At 34.0% G+C, this 16,078-nt stretch overlaps 1 protein-coding gene across 10 annotated transcripts in view; it reads left to right on the forward strand.

Moving 5' to 3' along the window:
- The window catches only part of nav1b (neuron navigator 1b), a 108,783-nt gene that overhangs the window by 48,745 nt on the left and 43,960 nt on the right, over positions 1-16,078 (forward strand). For all 10 annotated transcript variants that reach the window (XM_051112804.1, XM_051112803.1, XM_051112802.1 and 7 more), the window contains one exon: positions 2,365-2,727. In XM_051112804.1, the coding sequence (XP_050968761.1) occupies positions 2,365-2,727 (363 nt within the window). The remainder of the gene's footprint in view (positions 1-2,364; positions 2,728-16,078) is intronic.

A 16,078-nucleotide genomic window follows, 5' to 3' on the forward strand; every position in this document is an offset into this window, starting at 1 on the left:
CTTATTATTTTACAGCCATATTTATGTATAATATGCAAATAAATACACAAATTGTGCAGCCATTCAAGAAAAGCAAACTTGAAGCTCCTTTAAAAAACGCATTTTGCAAAAAAAAAAATAATAATAACAAAGCCTAAAATAGTCAATCAACAACAGAAAAAAGTTTTTTGCTGCTGCTGCAAAAAAGGTATTTTAATTTTAGTTGTGCTGTAAAATACAGTTATTTTTTATTAAATAAGCATTTTTTAAAATATTACTATTATAATTATGTTTATTATGTTTATTATTATTTTAGTTTTAATACATGAAGTTGAACTAGACGAAAATTGTAAAAGGTTTATTTTTTGTTAACTATAATATCCCTTAATGATACCTCATATTGTGCAGCTTGTCTGAACGATCCGACTAACAGTTCTCATTAAAATCTTGCAACATCCTAACAACTGGATAGCATTGCACAAGCAACCACTCAGAACACCTTAGCAACTGTATACAACGTCTTGGCAGCCGCTCGCAACATTATGGCATTATGGTGGTGATTTTTGCATGGGCAGACGCACTCATTTTAGCCAATGTAAAAATCTAGTTTAAGTCTGCTTTTGCCCTTACAGTCACTGTTGACTTTAGTAATGAGAAAAACCCTATAAACGTTCTTGCCACATAGTGTGCGACGTGGAGAGAGCAGGACCTTTGCTTTGGCTTCATGTAGGATGTGATGTGGCACTGAAAGCAAATGGAAGGCAGGCCATGAGGTTTGGGTGTGGCTGCGCCTCACTATGAAAGGTCCAGTGCACTGAAATAAGGCTCTGTTTGTGTTATTTTCAGATGTTTTTTTTGAAAATACTGAGAAATGAAATGTTTATTCTGACTAGAAGCTCCCATGCGGCCCTTTATCGCCAATTCAGGTCTTTCACTTGTAATGCCAGGTCTGCCATGAGAGACAGTAATGCTGCTGGATCCAGAGTCTGGATCAATCACTGCATGCCATAATCAACTCAACTGATATATAATTCAGATCCACACAAATGACAAAATTGAGTAAAACTGAAGTAGTTTTCCATTGATACAATTGTTGGACCAACTAAATAGCCTAGGACTGAAATATTAATCAAAATAAAATCACTTTTACTATGTGTAATGAGAAGCATTTATAAACCTGTTGACAACATAAATAAACAAATGATTTAATGTTTGAAAATTAAAGTAATTAAGAATTAAGCAGCAATTTTTGTATTATATAAAATGAATAATTGTTTATTTTATTATAATTTTTTTAATTAATAATATTAATCTTAATAAAAATTATCATCATAATAATAATTATGATTATTTTATAGCCATGTTTGTATGTAATTACAGTAGAATTTTATTGGCCAAACTATCCAACCCTACAAACAAGCAAAGCAAATCTGAAGTTCCTTTAAATTTTAATTGCATTTTTTATCTGAAAAAATTTGTTTTTGTTTTCTTCACCAAATCATTCAGCCCTTGAATAATACATCAAAAAAAAAAAAAAAAAAAAAAAAAATATATATATATATATATATATGTATTTATATATATAATTTATATACTGCAACAAAGGATAATCTTTTATTTTATTTTATTTTATTTTATTGCCAAAATAAAAACTTTATCATTTAATGTTTAAAAATAAAATTATTTATTTTTATTAAATACACCTTTTTATTTGGTAGTATATCTATTGTTATTATTATTTATTATTACTAAAAAATCATCATCATTATAATAATTGTTTTATATAATTTTATTGGCCACATTGTGCAGCTCTAAAAACAAGCACAACAAACCTGAGCTCTTTAAAAAAAATATAGTTTATTACATTAGTTTATTTCAGTTATTTTAGTAATTTAGTAACTAGTTTTTCCCAAATTGCTCAGTCCTAAAATATCCCATCGACAAATTATAAACAGAACTACTTGCAACTGAGTTGCACTGACCAGGCGACCCACTAACAAGAATGATACTTAATAAATAATACTTCTTTAGCTGGGTAACACTAACCGAATAACCCATTGCCAGTGTGTTTGTGTGCTTTTTATGCCTCGAGTGCATCAAATATTTCAACCCACAAGTGTGCATTTTCTGGCGTTTCACAGCTGTCTGATGAATTATCCCAAGTGAAGTGTGTAAAAATAGCTCTTCGATGTTCATGTGGTGGAGGAAGCTGTTATATTATTCAATTGAGCTGGTGCATCTGGTTATGCAATCTTCATCCTCAACAGATGAATTCTAGATGCATCCCTTTCTGTAGTAGGTCATGGATTCCTGCCCTCATTAGATTCAATGACTCTATTATGTTGTGTTTTGCATGCATCAGTAACCCTCTCTTTCCATTTACAGTTGTTTGGACAGCAGCGTCTGCTACGACAGCGACGAAACAAACGCCCGCAGCATCTCCAGCCTCTCCAACCGCTCCTCTCCTCTCTCCTGGCGCCACGGACAGTCCAGTCCTCGTCTGCAAGCCGGCGACGCGCCTTCCTCAACGGGCAGCAGCTATATGTCCGGCACCAAGGCCTCGTCTCAATACACCTCTCACACCATGCCTGCCCGCTGCTCCAGCCGTCTCAGCCACACGTCACGCAGCGAGTTCATCGAAGGCCTGGACGCCGGAGATAGCGACCTCAAGTCTGGTTACCTGAGTGATTCTGATGTACTTTGCAAGAGCCTTAATGACGACGACGATGACGACAATCTGGCCAATGGGTGAGTGCATATGCTGGTTTGCTAAATGTTTTCAGCCTGTTAAATAGGAAGCTGAAAAACATGATGTTACACTTAAAAATGGTGCAATGGAAAGTTTCTGTGGATGTTAACGGTTCATGGAACCATTAAAGTCAATAAAAAACGTTATTTTTAACAATGTACTTAAAGACTGTATGCAGACATTCATAATGTCTGATTTGAAGTATTCATAATGCTGTCATGTCAGGAATAGGACCAGGAGATACAGTATGACTGTTATCCTGTCATGTAAGTACACAAGATTAGAAAGTCAACAGTGAGTAGTGCATCAAAGAGGGGTCATGCTAATTATCCACATTACCAGAGAGGCCTGCAGAGATGCTTTGAATGATGAAATGCCTCCTGGTCCTGGCACAGATTCATAACATTACTACAGCATCTTTAGACTTTTATATAGGATGGTTTAGTTGTGGCTCAATGCCTAAAATTACAAAGTTTGTTTTTTGGTTTTCTACTCACTAAGGCTGCATTTATTTGATTAGAAATACAGTAAAAACAGTAATATTGTGAAATGTTATTGCAATTTAAAATAGCTGGTTTCTATTATAATATATTGTAAAATATAATTTATTTCTGTGATGCAATCGTGAATTTTCAACATCATTACTCCAGTGTCACATGATCCTTCAGAAATCATTCTGATATACTGATTTGCTGCTCAAGAAACATTTCTGATTATTATCAGTGTTGAAAACAGTTGTGCTGCCCAATATTATTGTGGAAACAGTGAAACATTTTTTATTTTTGTGATTTTTTTTTGATGCATAGAAGTTCAAAAGAACCGTCTTTGCTGTCACTTTTGATCAGTTTAATGCATGCTTACTGAATGAAAGTGTTAATTTCTTATTTCTTAAAAAAAAAGTCTACTGACCCTATACTTTTAAATGACTGTGCATGTTGACTGACACTCTTCAGTTCAATAATATTGATTATTAAGTTTGGGGAATTTGCGATTTGCAGTGGACAAGGTGTGAGCGTCAAAAGAGAAATGCTCAGGTCTTCAAGAGAATGTAAATTGGTTGCAGCCTAAAGTATGTATAAATATCATAAATACACATTTTTAATCTTGGTCGTACTGGGTTAGTGGTATTTGTTTAGTATGTTTTATTTTGTTCAGTCGTTTGATAGTTAGCAGGTTTCCGACAGCAAGATTGCACACACCAAAATACTAGCAAATAATCAAGTAGACATTTAGCGGACATTTTTATCATAGATATTTATCAGGTTGAATGCACTTATGAAAATAACAAAAACAATCAAAAAATTATTTAAAGTCATCATTTAGCAAATTTGCAAAGGAGTGGAAAAAGTGGAAATCAGAATTATGCATAATGAATCAGTCATACATGTGAAATCGAGCTAAGAATTGAACAAATAGCTATTATTTATTAAATAGTCTGGCTCAGATTCAGACAGGAGTCATGTGTCTGTGGCAGTTTATATGCTGATTAAGGGATAATACAAGATTTCTTCACCATGCAGATGGTTGTCAAAAGAAAAAATGCTAAGAAAAGCATCACATTTTGTGAGAAAGTGTAACATGCTTGAGTAAAACAGTCATAATTTTTGGAATCAGCACTCCGAGATTATAGAGATTTCATTAATTTTTGGATTTCATTCAGCAAATACAGTCAAACCAGATATAAATTTAGATTTTTTTTACTAGTTGGTGAAGGACACTATAGTTCATTTATGTAAGTGAAGATAGCAAAATAAACTAAACTGTGACATATTACATCTAAAAATTCTTCATACAGTGGACTACCTGTAAAATTGATGATGATTTGGGACCAAAAATTATTATGACATTTTGACCTGACTACGTTGACTAAGTGTTTTTTCTTTAATTGTTAATGTGAACTTTTACACCACAGATTGAACAAAATTAAGCATTGCTTGGTAATTGGTCAACAAAGTATTGATAGTTGTGTAAATATTGTCGTACCAACAGTTGTCTGAATTTTGGTTGATTGTAATCCATTATATACTGACATTATCAAGTTCTTGTCATATTTTATTACCATTTTTTAATTTGACTGTATGATGCAGTTTGGTATAGATCAAAGTAAATGTTGACACCTTTGTTTCCGCTCTTTTAAAACACATTGGTTTTCTTCAAAGCCAGACTTTTTCTGTCCAGCTGTAACAGTGAACCTGCATCGTTTCAGTTCACCCAGTCACCATTCATGTTGTTTTGCTAGGTCGAGCCATCTGCCAGGTATCCGATTATTCAGATAACTCAATGATTTCATTGTAATTTGCATGCTGTAGTGACCTTGTGTTCCTGTTGGACTCGGTCAGCGCGCAGCAGCGGGAGTTTGACAGCAGGTGTCTGATCTGAACCCAGTCACCTCCAGATTTGAGGACGATAGCCGCTCCTTTTTTGGCCTCGATTGTCTTTTTAATTCCTCTTTTTCAACAGAGAGTTTAAAGTTATCAGCACAGCTCACTGCTCGGTCACACACCCCCGAATACACACATTGTATTCGTACCGAGGTGATGAAATCCAGGCCAGTTCTCCTGGGCGTGAATCTGGGCTTTATCTGGGAAGCTCATGCGGAGGGATTTGGCGAGTGCCGCATGACGGTGGGGTGATCAAACCCAGCCCTCGTTCTCACTTTCTACTGACGCTTCGATGCAGTGAGAAGAGACTTACATAAGAGAGAACAGACCTCAACCAAACAGATCATCAGAGCGTTTTTGGTCATTTGAAGGAACTGTAGCTTACATTATTGGGCCAGTTTTAACCCTCCTGTTGTGTTGGGGGTCCATTTGACCCATATTGCTTGAAATACCGGTCAAACTGTTTATTTCTTCTTGAGATTTTGAGGGTATTTTTCATTGTGGGTCAAGAATCTGCATGCAAAGTTTCAGCACATAGCTGTGTTTTGGAAAGGCTGTACGATGTAAATCATATTGACACCCATTGCTGTCCATGCAACACTATGAAAAACACTAAAACATAAAATACATTATGAAATTTATGACTAAAAGCATGTGGGTCAAATGGACCCCTAACAAAATAGAAATGATACGAAAAAAGGTAATAATTATTGTTTTGTTTTTTTTGGCAAATTGCATGAAAAGTGTTAAAATTAAACTTTTTTTTTTTTTATTTATTTTAATTTTTGATTTTTCATTTTTAACTTTTTTTTTTTTTTTTTTTTTGGTTAAATTGTACATTGCTGTCAAATTGTGCTGATTTAATATTTGCCAAAATTATGTATGTATTGACTTAATTCCACTTAATTAAACTTAGTAATTGGATTTTACTCAATTCCATATGCTAAATTTACTTAAAATCTAAGTGTAAAAAACGTGCACAAGAAAAATTGAGTCCGTTTTACTTAATTAATTTTTTAATTTTTCTTTCTTTACTTTTCTTTTCCAGTCTGAAAGTATTAATTGGCATTGTAACTCCTGGTAAATTATATGACTTTTTGACATGAATAAAATATTTTGAATAGAAAGTAAATAACTAAAATAGCTATTTATCATATTTAAATAATTTCATATTTACATGATGTTAGTAGGGATATGTACAGAATTAAGGCAGATGTAAATTAATGAGTTTTACTGTATATATTGAATGTCTATGTAAACATCCCACCCCGAAAGTCTCTAAAAACCATTAACAAGGGTACTAATATTTTCAGTGTCTTTAAAACAACTTTTTTCATGTTCATAGCATCTAAGTGTAATTAAATGAATTTAAGGTTGAGCAGCAAGACTAATACAAATCTACTCAGACTAATTGTTTTGTTGAAAAGACTTAATGTAATTGCGTGGAAAAGTTCTCTTGAATTTAATTAAGCTGTTTTTATCTTTTGTGTACATGTTTATACTGCAGGCCTTTAGTTGATTTGTTTTGTACCTTTTGACAGCGAGTGGCATATTGGTGATTTGTGCAGAAGAACTGCATGGGTTAATTCACTGAAGACGAGTCTGGATGTGGTAACCATGGAGATAAACTGATGAGAAGATGGAGGGAAAAGGTGAGGTTTTCCCTCACAGATGCTTCAGTTGTGTACGATCGATTCCATGTTCTTGTGGTGTTGTGAGGGTGCATGTGAATACATGGTACTTTTGATATGCATTATGCAATGACTGATCACCATATAAGACAACAGAAGGGCTGTGATTAGTTTAAAGGTTTGTGTCAGCAAAAGTGAGAAAATAGCACAGTTTAGCAAATATTGTGAGCTGGAAGATGACAGTATATTCACTTTGGCAAGATAAAATAATCGTAGCTAAGTGAAGGTTTGGACTCCAGCTGCTGATGTTTGCTGTTCCTGCAGTTTGTGCTCAGTTTACAAATATAGGCAAAAAGCGAAGTCTGTAGCTAGACAAATAGCGTGTATTGATTGCGTCTGGCCTGAGGCGAGCGCATGCGAGCGTCTGTTGCCGTGCGCGTTCGTCCCCTGAGAGTGTCATCGGATAGTGACCCGTTCTGTTCCTATTCATGGTCAAACTCATCCTGGATCTTTAATGGTAATGCAAAGTGATTTGCTGATTTACAAGCTCTATGTTTTAAGATGTTTTTAGGACAAGTAGTGTGTTTTTCTCTTAAGGATTTACATCAGCATTAGGACAATTAAACATACTCCCACTCCCAATTTCTTGATAATGGATGTAATCTAATTTCTGCAAGGCGAAAATTCTTTAATTTAATTTAATTTAATTTAATTTAATTTAATTTAATTTAATTTAATTTAATTTAATTTAATTTAATTTATGTAAGTAGAAAATGTAAGTATTCATTTATATTGTGCGTGTATATACACCATTATTATTTATTGTTTTAAAATAACTAGAACTAGTTCTGTTATTTATCTAGTTCTAGTAGAACTAATAAAGTAAAAAAAAATAAAATAAGGTTAAAAACAGATATATTTTAATATAAAATAAATTTTAGATGGTAGTATTTTTATTTATGTTCAGTTAAATGAAAAATTTATAATCGTAGTGTAATTATCATTTATTACAAAAAACGAAAGTAAAACATTAAGATGCATTTCATTTAATGGCAGTTTCATGGTTAAAATGTGCTTAATTGCTTATCTTAATAGGCTTTATTCATTTATTTATTTTAATTTTTCATTTTGATTAGTCCTGTACTTAAAAAATTATAATATTAATAATATTTTAAATTGCAGGTATTTTGTTGTTATATATATTTAAAGCATTATGATTTAAGTAAAACATTAGGATGCATTTTTGTAAATGTCTTGGCTAAATGTGTTTAATTGCTAAAATAATTGGCTCCCAAATGCAGAATATCTTAATAGGCCTAATTTTTTTAATTAATTAATTAATTACTTTTTTTTTTTTTTTTTTTTTTAGTATTTTGGAGGTGATTTAGTTTTTTATGGCATTCACTCTTGCCCAATATGACAAATAAAGCTTATGAAGGTTACTTTAACCTTTTTTTGTGTCATCTCGTGTTCTGGTGAATAAGTGCCGATCCATGTTCTGGTCTCCATATGTCCCTATGGTACAGATCTCAGACTCTCATATTTCACCCTAAAGCCTGAACATTCATATGAGTGGACGATTTCACAATGACTCACATCAGTGCTGAGATTCCTGTTACACTGTCAGTGATGGTCAGAGCTCTGAGATGCTGAAAGATCACAGGCTGAGCACTTTGAGCTCGACCTCAATACGTCTGTCTGACATTCAGAGACTGAGAGAGAGCCGTTCGTTTGGCAGTTAATGAACTAATGATTTATACTACAACAACAACAACAGCCCACCCAGAATAATCTATTTATCATAGCTGACACATGGAAATAGTTATTGGGTCAATAGATTTTTCTATTTCTATTTCATTTACTGAAGAGAATGTGAGTAGTGTTTGCCCATGTGGGTGGTTGCTAGGATGTTGCTATGGTATTGCATGGTTGCTAAGGCGTTGCTGTGTGGTTGTGAGAGTGTTGTTAGGTTGTTGCTAAGGTGTTCTAGGTGGTTGTTAGGGTCAATTGATTTTTCGTTTCCTAAAGAGATTGTGAGTAGTGTTTGCCCATGTGGGTGGTTGCTAGGATGTTGCTATGGTATTTAGTATGGTTGCTAGGGTGTTGTTAGGTTGTGTTGCTAAGGTGTTCTAGCTTGTTGCTAGGTTCGATAGAATTTTTTTTTCCTAAAGAGATTGTGAGTAGTGTTTGCCCATGTGGGTGGTTTCTAGGGTGCTGCTATGTGGTTGCAAGGGTGTTGTTAGGTTGCATTGCTAAGGTGTTCTAGATGGTTGCTAGGATCAATACGTTTTTCATTTCCTAAAGAGATTGTGAGTAGTGTTTGCCACTGTAGGTCGTTGCTAGAGTGTTGCTGGTGCATTCTGTGTGGTTGCTAGGGTGTTGGTATGTGGTTACTAGGGTGTTCTGGTTGGTTGTAAGGGTATTGTTAGATTAGTTGCTAAGCTGTTCAAGGTGGTTGCTAGAATTGATAGATTTTTCATTTGCTAAAGAGATTTTGAGTAGTGTTTGCCCCTGTGAATGGTTGCTAGGGTGTTGCTATGGTATTTAGTATGGTTGCTAGGGTGTTGTTAGGTTGCGTTGCTAAGGTGTTCTAGATGGTTGCTAGGATCAGTTGATTTTTAATTTCGTAAAGAGATTGTGAGTAGCTTCTGCCTCTGTGGATGGTTGCTTGGGTGTTGCTATAGTGTCCTGTGTGGTTGATAGGGTGTTGCTTTGTGGTTGTAAGGGTGTAATTAAATTATGTTGCTAAGGTGTTCTAGGTGGTTACTAGGATCGATTGATTTTTTTACATGTCTTTAAAGGTTGTGTAAAAGTAGTGTTTGCCCATGTGACTGGTTGTTAAGGTGTTGCTAAGTCATTGCTGTAGTATTCTAGGTGGTTGTAAGGGCATTATTATATTAGTTGTTAAGGTGTTTTAGGTGGTTGCTAGGATCAATAGATTTTTACATGTCTTAAAACATATGTGAATTATATTTGCTGATGTGGCTGGTTGCTAGGGTGTTGCTATGTGGTTGCTATGACATCCTGAGTGGTTGCTGTAGTATTAAGGGTTGCTGTTGTATTCTGAGTGGTTGTGATGGCATTGTTAGTTGGTTGTTTACAGATTCGTTTTTTCTTTTTTCATTTCTCATTTTTATTGGCCACTGGCTAAAAATTGTGATGATCTATATTAGGTTTAGTTTTTATTTCCAGGTTCCTTATTTTTACCATAAGATATCTGCACTAAAAATATCTAAAAAAAAGGGTTAAGGGATATCTTTGTCTGGTGATGCACGGTGAGGTTGCAGTGGCGGGTTTCATCGTTCTTTCAGCGTGTCTGTGAACAAGCAGCAGTGCATGGGCTGGGATGTGTTGCCATGGTAACCCCCATCAGCCTGACTCTCGGTGACCCAGTGAAACGGTGTGTGTGACTGCAGATGGAAAATGGCTGCATAATACAGCGAGAGGCTGATGAACTGCTGTGTGCCATTGATTCTGGATGTGCTAGTAATCACTTCAGCATCGGTTTTCTTCCTGTTTCTTTTCAGGCCGGGTTTTTACAAGGCATTGGGAGTGCAAATTACGTCAGGGAAGTTATTTTGCACATCTGCAAGCTGCATTGATGTTGTAGCATAAATCGTTATTATATGACGAGTAAAAGATATCTGCATTTCTGTTTCTAATCTAGTTGTTTAATAAACCTGGCAATGTTTATTCCAACTGTTATCTGCTCTTTTACATATTGATTGTTCCTTTTGTAAGTTGCTTTTGATAAAATCATGTGCTGAATGCAGTAATGTAATGTAAGTTTACAATGAATGTGGATTTGCTGCTGTTTTTTTCTAAATCACTGCAGAAAATACTGCAAAAATGTAAATAGTTTTAAATGAAAATAATGTAAAAATACATTGTTACAATGTTACCTTATCACACAATTTTTTTTTGTGTATTGTAATTTTTTTGGTTTTCATTGTTTTTATATTTAATTATATTATTAAAAATATATTTAACAAGGCAGCGCTTGTCATGAAAATATATTAAAGTATTTATAATAATATTAATAATAATAGAATAATTTTTCTTTAATAAACAGTAATCATTATAACGTATAAAAATATATGAAAATGTATATATTTAATGTATAAATTATATTTAAAAAAACAATATATGTCATAGTAAAATATAAAAATATTTATAATAATAATAATAAAATATAATTCCTTTAAATTAATTCCTTTAAAAGTAAAAGTATGAGTCACTTCATACTTTCTGAAAAATATATTTATGCGTAATTGTATCATTTAAATTAATATTTAACAACTTAATACCTGACATTTTATCAGAAAAAATATTGTTAATGTATTTTTTTTAAGTGCAAGATTGATCACAGTATTGTGAGAAATGAGAAAAACAGCATTGCATGACATTTAAAAAGTTTATTTTTTGTTATTTTATTTATTTATTTATTTTTAAGTTCAGTTTTTTAAGTAGTTTTTGAGTATCAAACAGATTTTAGTTACCATTGTGAGCTTAAACTACAGTCAGCATAAATATTACAACCCACACGGCCTGAAATGTTGTTTTATTAATAGTGAAGTTCTGGCAATCAAAACTACTAATTTGTAACTTTAAGCTAACATTTTGCAATTTCTTAAAAACCCAGATACTTAGCAAGTATCTCTGCAACATAGGATTTTATGCAGTTTGTGATTAGGTGTTTTAAAGTCCAATTCAAAGGCCACATTCCCAAGTTTTTACAGGATGCTATCCATTAAACACAAAAGGAAAGGTGATCTCTGAGCATGTGGACATCAGCTGTCCTCCAAACAAACAAACACAGCATAAGAACATCTGGAGAGGTGTCTGGGGTCTTGAGGGATATTTTTCTAAGACTTCTTTACATACACACTCTCTTTGTGTGGTCAGGCTGAATGCTGGACGCGTCTGCATCAGTTTGTCTGTCAGTCGCGTGCATGACAGACATCACTGTGCTCGTAGCAGTGGGTGTGACGAGGGTCTTACTTCACATGTTATGACCCCTGCTGGACACATACTGTAACTGCATAAGTCTTTAGTTTAGCATGTGTCATTTTTATTTTTCAATAAATGTGAAATGCCAATCAGATGAGATTTTAAAACATGGCAAAGCACAGAACAGTGTGAAATGCATGTGTAGGACACACCCGCTGGTGAAGTATTATAACAGCTTCTGCTGTGGGCGTTTCATGTGGGTGTCAGCGAATTATCGCTATTATTAGGTTTCTTCTGTGGCGCTGCAGATCTGTGTGCTGTGCATTGACATGGAATTGCAGATAAACAGTTAAAAAAATGTGTTATCTTCATGCAGAGATACCAAAAGGAAAAATATATGTTTAATTATATTAATTAGATTTGAGTTCATTACTCAAATGAAATGAAATAGAGACTTTTGCTTAAAGATGTAGAGGAGTTTGTTTCTTCATCAGAACAGATTTGTAGAAATGTAGCATTCCATTGCTTGCTCACCAATGAATCCTCTGGAGTGAATGGGTGCCGTCAGAATGAGTCCAAACAGCTGATAAAAACATCACCATAACCATATTTTTAACTTCAAACCGTTGCTTCGAGCTAAAATATGAGTTTATAAACAATAATAATGCTTCCTCCAGTGGAAAAAGAGGTCTTGTCTGAATCAGGAAAAAAATATGCACAGATCAAACAGCTTTAAAACAGTCTAAAACAGCTTTAAATAAATATGTGGGTGGATTTTGATGTGAGAGACAACGGAGAATGAACTTTTTCACTGGAGGAAGCGTTATGACAACTTAAGGACTATGGTATTTTCGTCCACAAACGACAGTTTGAAGTTAAAAAAACAAAGTAATGATGGATTTGCATGGACAAAACACACCGCTTTTGGCTTCTCAAGAGGTTAATTGATGGACTGGAGTGGTGTGGATTACTTGTGATGTTTTTATCAGCTGTTTGGACTCTCATTTTGACGGCACCCATTCACTGCAGAGGATCCATTGCTGAGCAAGTGATGTAATGCTGAATTTCTCCAAATCTGTTCCAGTGAAAAATCAAACCCATCTACATCTTGGCCTGAGGGGGAGTACATTTTTGGGTGATCTATCTGTTTTTTAAATCAAGCAGTCTATATTTCAGAAGAGATCTATGTGCTCAGATATGCTGAAACACAAACATGTGCAATCCAAATCAGAGATCCTAATATGACCTCGAAAGTTTCTCATCAATTTCTTTCCAAAGCAAATTGGATCAGCTATCCATGTTTCAACTCTATATACTTTATTTTATCACCTATTGACTCATTTGTGAATATTTTATTACTAAAAACATTGTAGGAGAACCATTTGAGATGAAGTTGATGCATGAATGATGCATAACTGAGACGTCTCCTGAGCAATGAAGTTTTCCTCTGAGCATGTGCATGGAAAGTGTATATGCCATTTATTAATGTTTCAGGCCTGAGCTGCTGTATTGTGGTTTGAGATATTCACATAGCTTGTTTCCAGTTGTGTGAACATAACTCACCATCTTACATCTTGATCTAACAGATGCTTCGTTAAAAAGACTCTCTCAAGCACTTTGTTGCATAAAAGTCAGTCATTTTCTAGCGCAGTGCATGTGGAGAATTGATTCGTGCAAAAGCGGTTTGATGGTACTGAAGTCATTTGATTTATAGTGTAACTGAAATCTTTATTTAATAATTGTTGAAATGTATTCCTGACACGAGAGTATAAAAGTGAAAGATGTGTTATTCATGCACTGCATTGGTCTGAATCCCAGAGTCCAATTATTGTGTCTTCAGAAGCTTGTCGCACAAGCAAACAGTGTTTTTGGCCTGATGTAATGACGTAATGCCAAACAACAGAAATAAGCAGTTAATGCATATAGCTTGTTTTTACAATGCACTATTCTGTAGATTTTATTTGACTGAAACAGCATTTGCAACCTGTTTTACTTTGCACAGAGGCTTCGTTTTAAACATTGAAATTTTAAGGTATTGCATTTTAATGAAAAATAGTATGCATGGATTTAAATGCATTCTTTATAATGTCTTATTCTGAACTTATATCAAGTTTTAAAATGCATTTATAGGCTGTAAAGATGCACCCGTTTTCTATTTGCGAAAACGCTGTTTACACGTTATGATTATCCGTGTTTAGAGATGATATGCATGCGTAACCTCATGCCTGAAGGAGCGCGGGCCACACACAGTGTGTTTGGTATATATATCTGTGTGTGGTTATGTGTGTGTTTGTGTGTATGTGTGGACATGGTTCGGCACCACTGAAACCACATGAAAGAAATGCGATGGACAGCAAACGATTCATTTTACTCAGTAACTCGCTCACAGCTAATATATTCCTGCATTTCGCTGTCCTTCTCATGCTCACATGCTGCTCGCCGAGTCTTCCTTTCACCGGACTCTGGCACGAATGAAGCAGAAGCTCTCGACATCAAAGGTGAACATAGATAAATGTGTGCAAATCCTCCATGTGTATTTGCTGTGAGTTTACCGACGTGGAAAAGCCATTAAGTGGTCTGTCATGGAAAGTTAGCATGTTTCTGGCTTCAGCTGGTTCAGACACACAGCCAGAAGTTTATCTCACCAGAATTTCAGTAGAAGTAGGGTGTTGTAAATCTAAAAACTCAAAACACTTTCCATGAAGCGTGTACTGTATATGTAAGGCATTATAAAGGTATTCCCCTTACTAAAAGCTCTGCGATTTGTTGGTACATTAAGATTTCTTATATTAAATCAATTATGTTCACCAAGCCTGCATTTATTTAATTAAAAATACAGTAAAAATGGTAAAATTCTGAAATATTATTACAATTTAAAAGAACTGTTTTCTATTTCAATATAATGTAAAATGCAATTTATTCGTGTGATGCAAAGCTGAATTTTCAGCATCATTACTCTAGTTTCCAGAGTCACACGATCCTTCAGAAATCATTCTAATATGCTGATTTGCTGCTCAAGAAACATTTCTGATTATTATCCATGTTGAAAACACTTGTGCTGCTGAATATTATTGTGGAAACTGATTTTTAAGGATTCTTGAAATAGAAAGTTTAAAAGAGCAACATTTCTTTGAAATAGAGTCTTTTGCAACATAATTGATGTCTTTACTGCCACTTTTGATCAATTAACGCACCCTTGCATTAACACATCCTATTGATTTAATTTCTTATACCGTTTTAATAAACTATAATATTTACACTATCAGTCAAAAGTTTTTGAACAGTAAGATTTTTAATGTTTTTCAAAAAAAAAAGTCTCTTCTGCTCAGCAAGCCTGCATTTCTTTGATCCAAAGTACGGCAAAAACAGTACAATTTTGAAATATTTTTACTATTTAAAACAACTGTTTTCTATTTGAATATATGTTCAAATGTAATTTATTCCTGTGATCAGATGAACATTTTCAGCATCGTTGCTCCAGTCTTCATTGTCACATGATGCTTCTAATATGCTGTTCAAGAAACATTTCTGATTATTATTATTATCAATATTTAAAACAGTTAAGTACATTTTTCAGGACTTTTTTGATCAAAGATCAGTATTTATCTAAAAAAAAAGCTTTTCTTACATTATTCACTATATCATTCAAAAGTTTGGAGTCAGTGTTTTTTTTTTTTTGGGGGGGGGGGGGAATAAATTATAGAAATTAATACTTTTATTTAGCAAGGACGCTTTAAATTGATTACAAGTGATTATGAAGACATTTATAATATTTCTATTTCAGATAAATGCTGTTCCTCTAAACTTTCTATTCATCAGAGAAACCTAAAAAAATTCTACTCAGCTGTTTTTAACATAATAATAATAATAAAAAATGTTTTTTCAGCAGCAAATCAGAATATTGGAATGATTTCTAAAGGATCATGTGACTGGAGTAATGATGCTAATAAATCAGCTTTGAAATCACAGGAATAAATTACATTTTAAAATATATTAAAATAGAAAACCGTTAAGTAGTAAAAATATTTCAAAATTGTACTTTTTTTTTTGCTGTACTTTGGATCAAATAAATGTTGGCCTGTTGATCAGAGACTTCTTTAAAAAACATTAAAATCTTACTGTTCAAAATCGTTTGACTGGTAGTGTTGGTGCATTATTTTTTGTATTTTATATATGAGGCATGAAACATTCAGCTGGTCATTCAACAAGATTCATATAAATGTCATGCAGTCATGCAGTCACTGTAAGTGCAGCAGGCAGTCGTCTTCATCAGGTCCAGCAGTAATGCAGCTGTATTCGTCCTCACTGGACGCTGCTGTACATCTGGATATGATTACGGGCTGCCCAGGAGGTGGGGGTGTTTGACGGGGGTGTTGCCTGTGTAAGGG

The sequence above is a fragment of the Labeo rohita genome, chromosome 6, assembly GCF_022985175.1.
Source record: "Labeo rohita strain BAU-BD-2019 chromosome 6, IGBB_LRoh.1.0, whole genome shotgun sequence".
NCBI classification, from domain to species: Eukaryota; Metazoa; Chordata; class Actinopteri; order Cypriniformes; family Cyprinidae; genus Labeo; species Labeo rohita.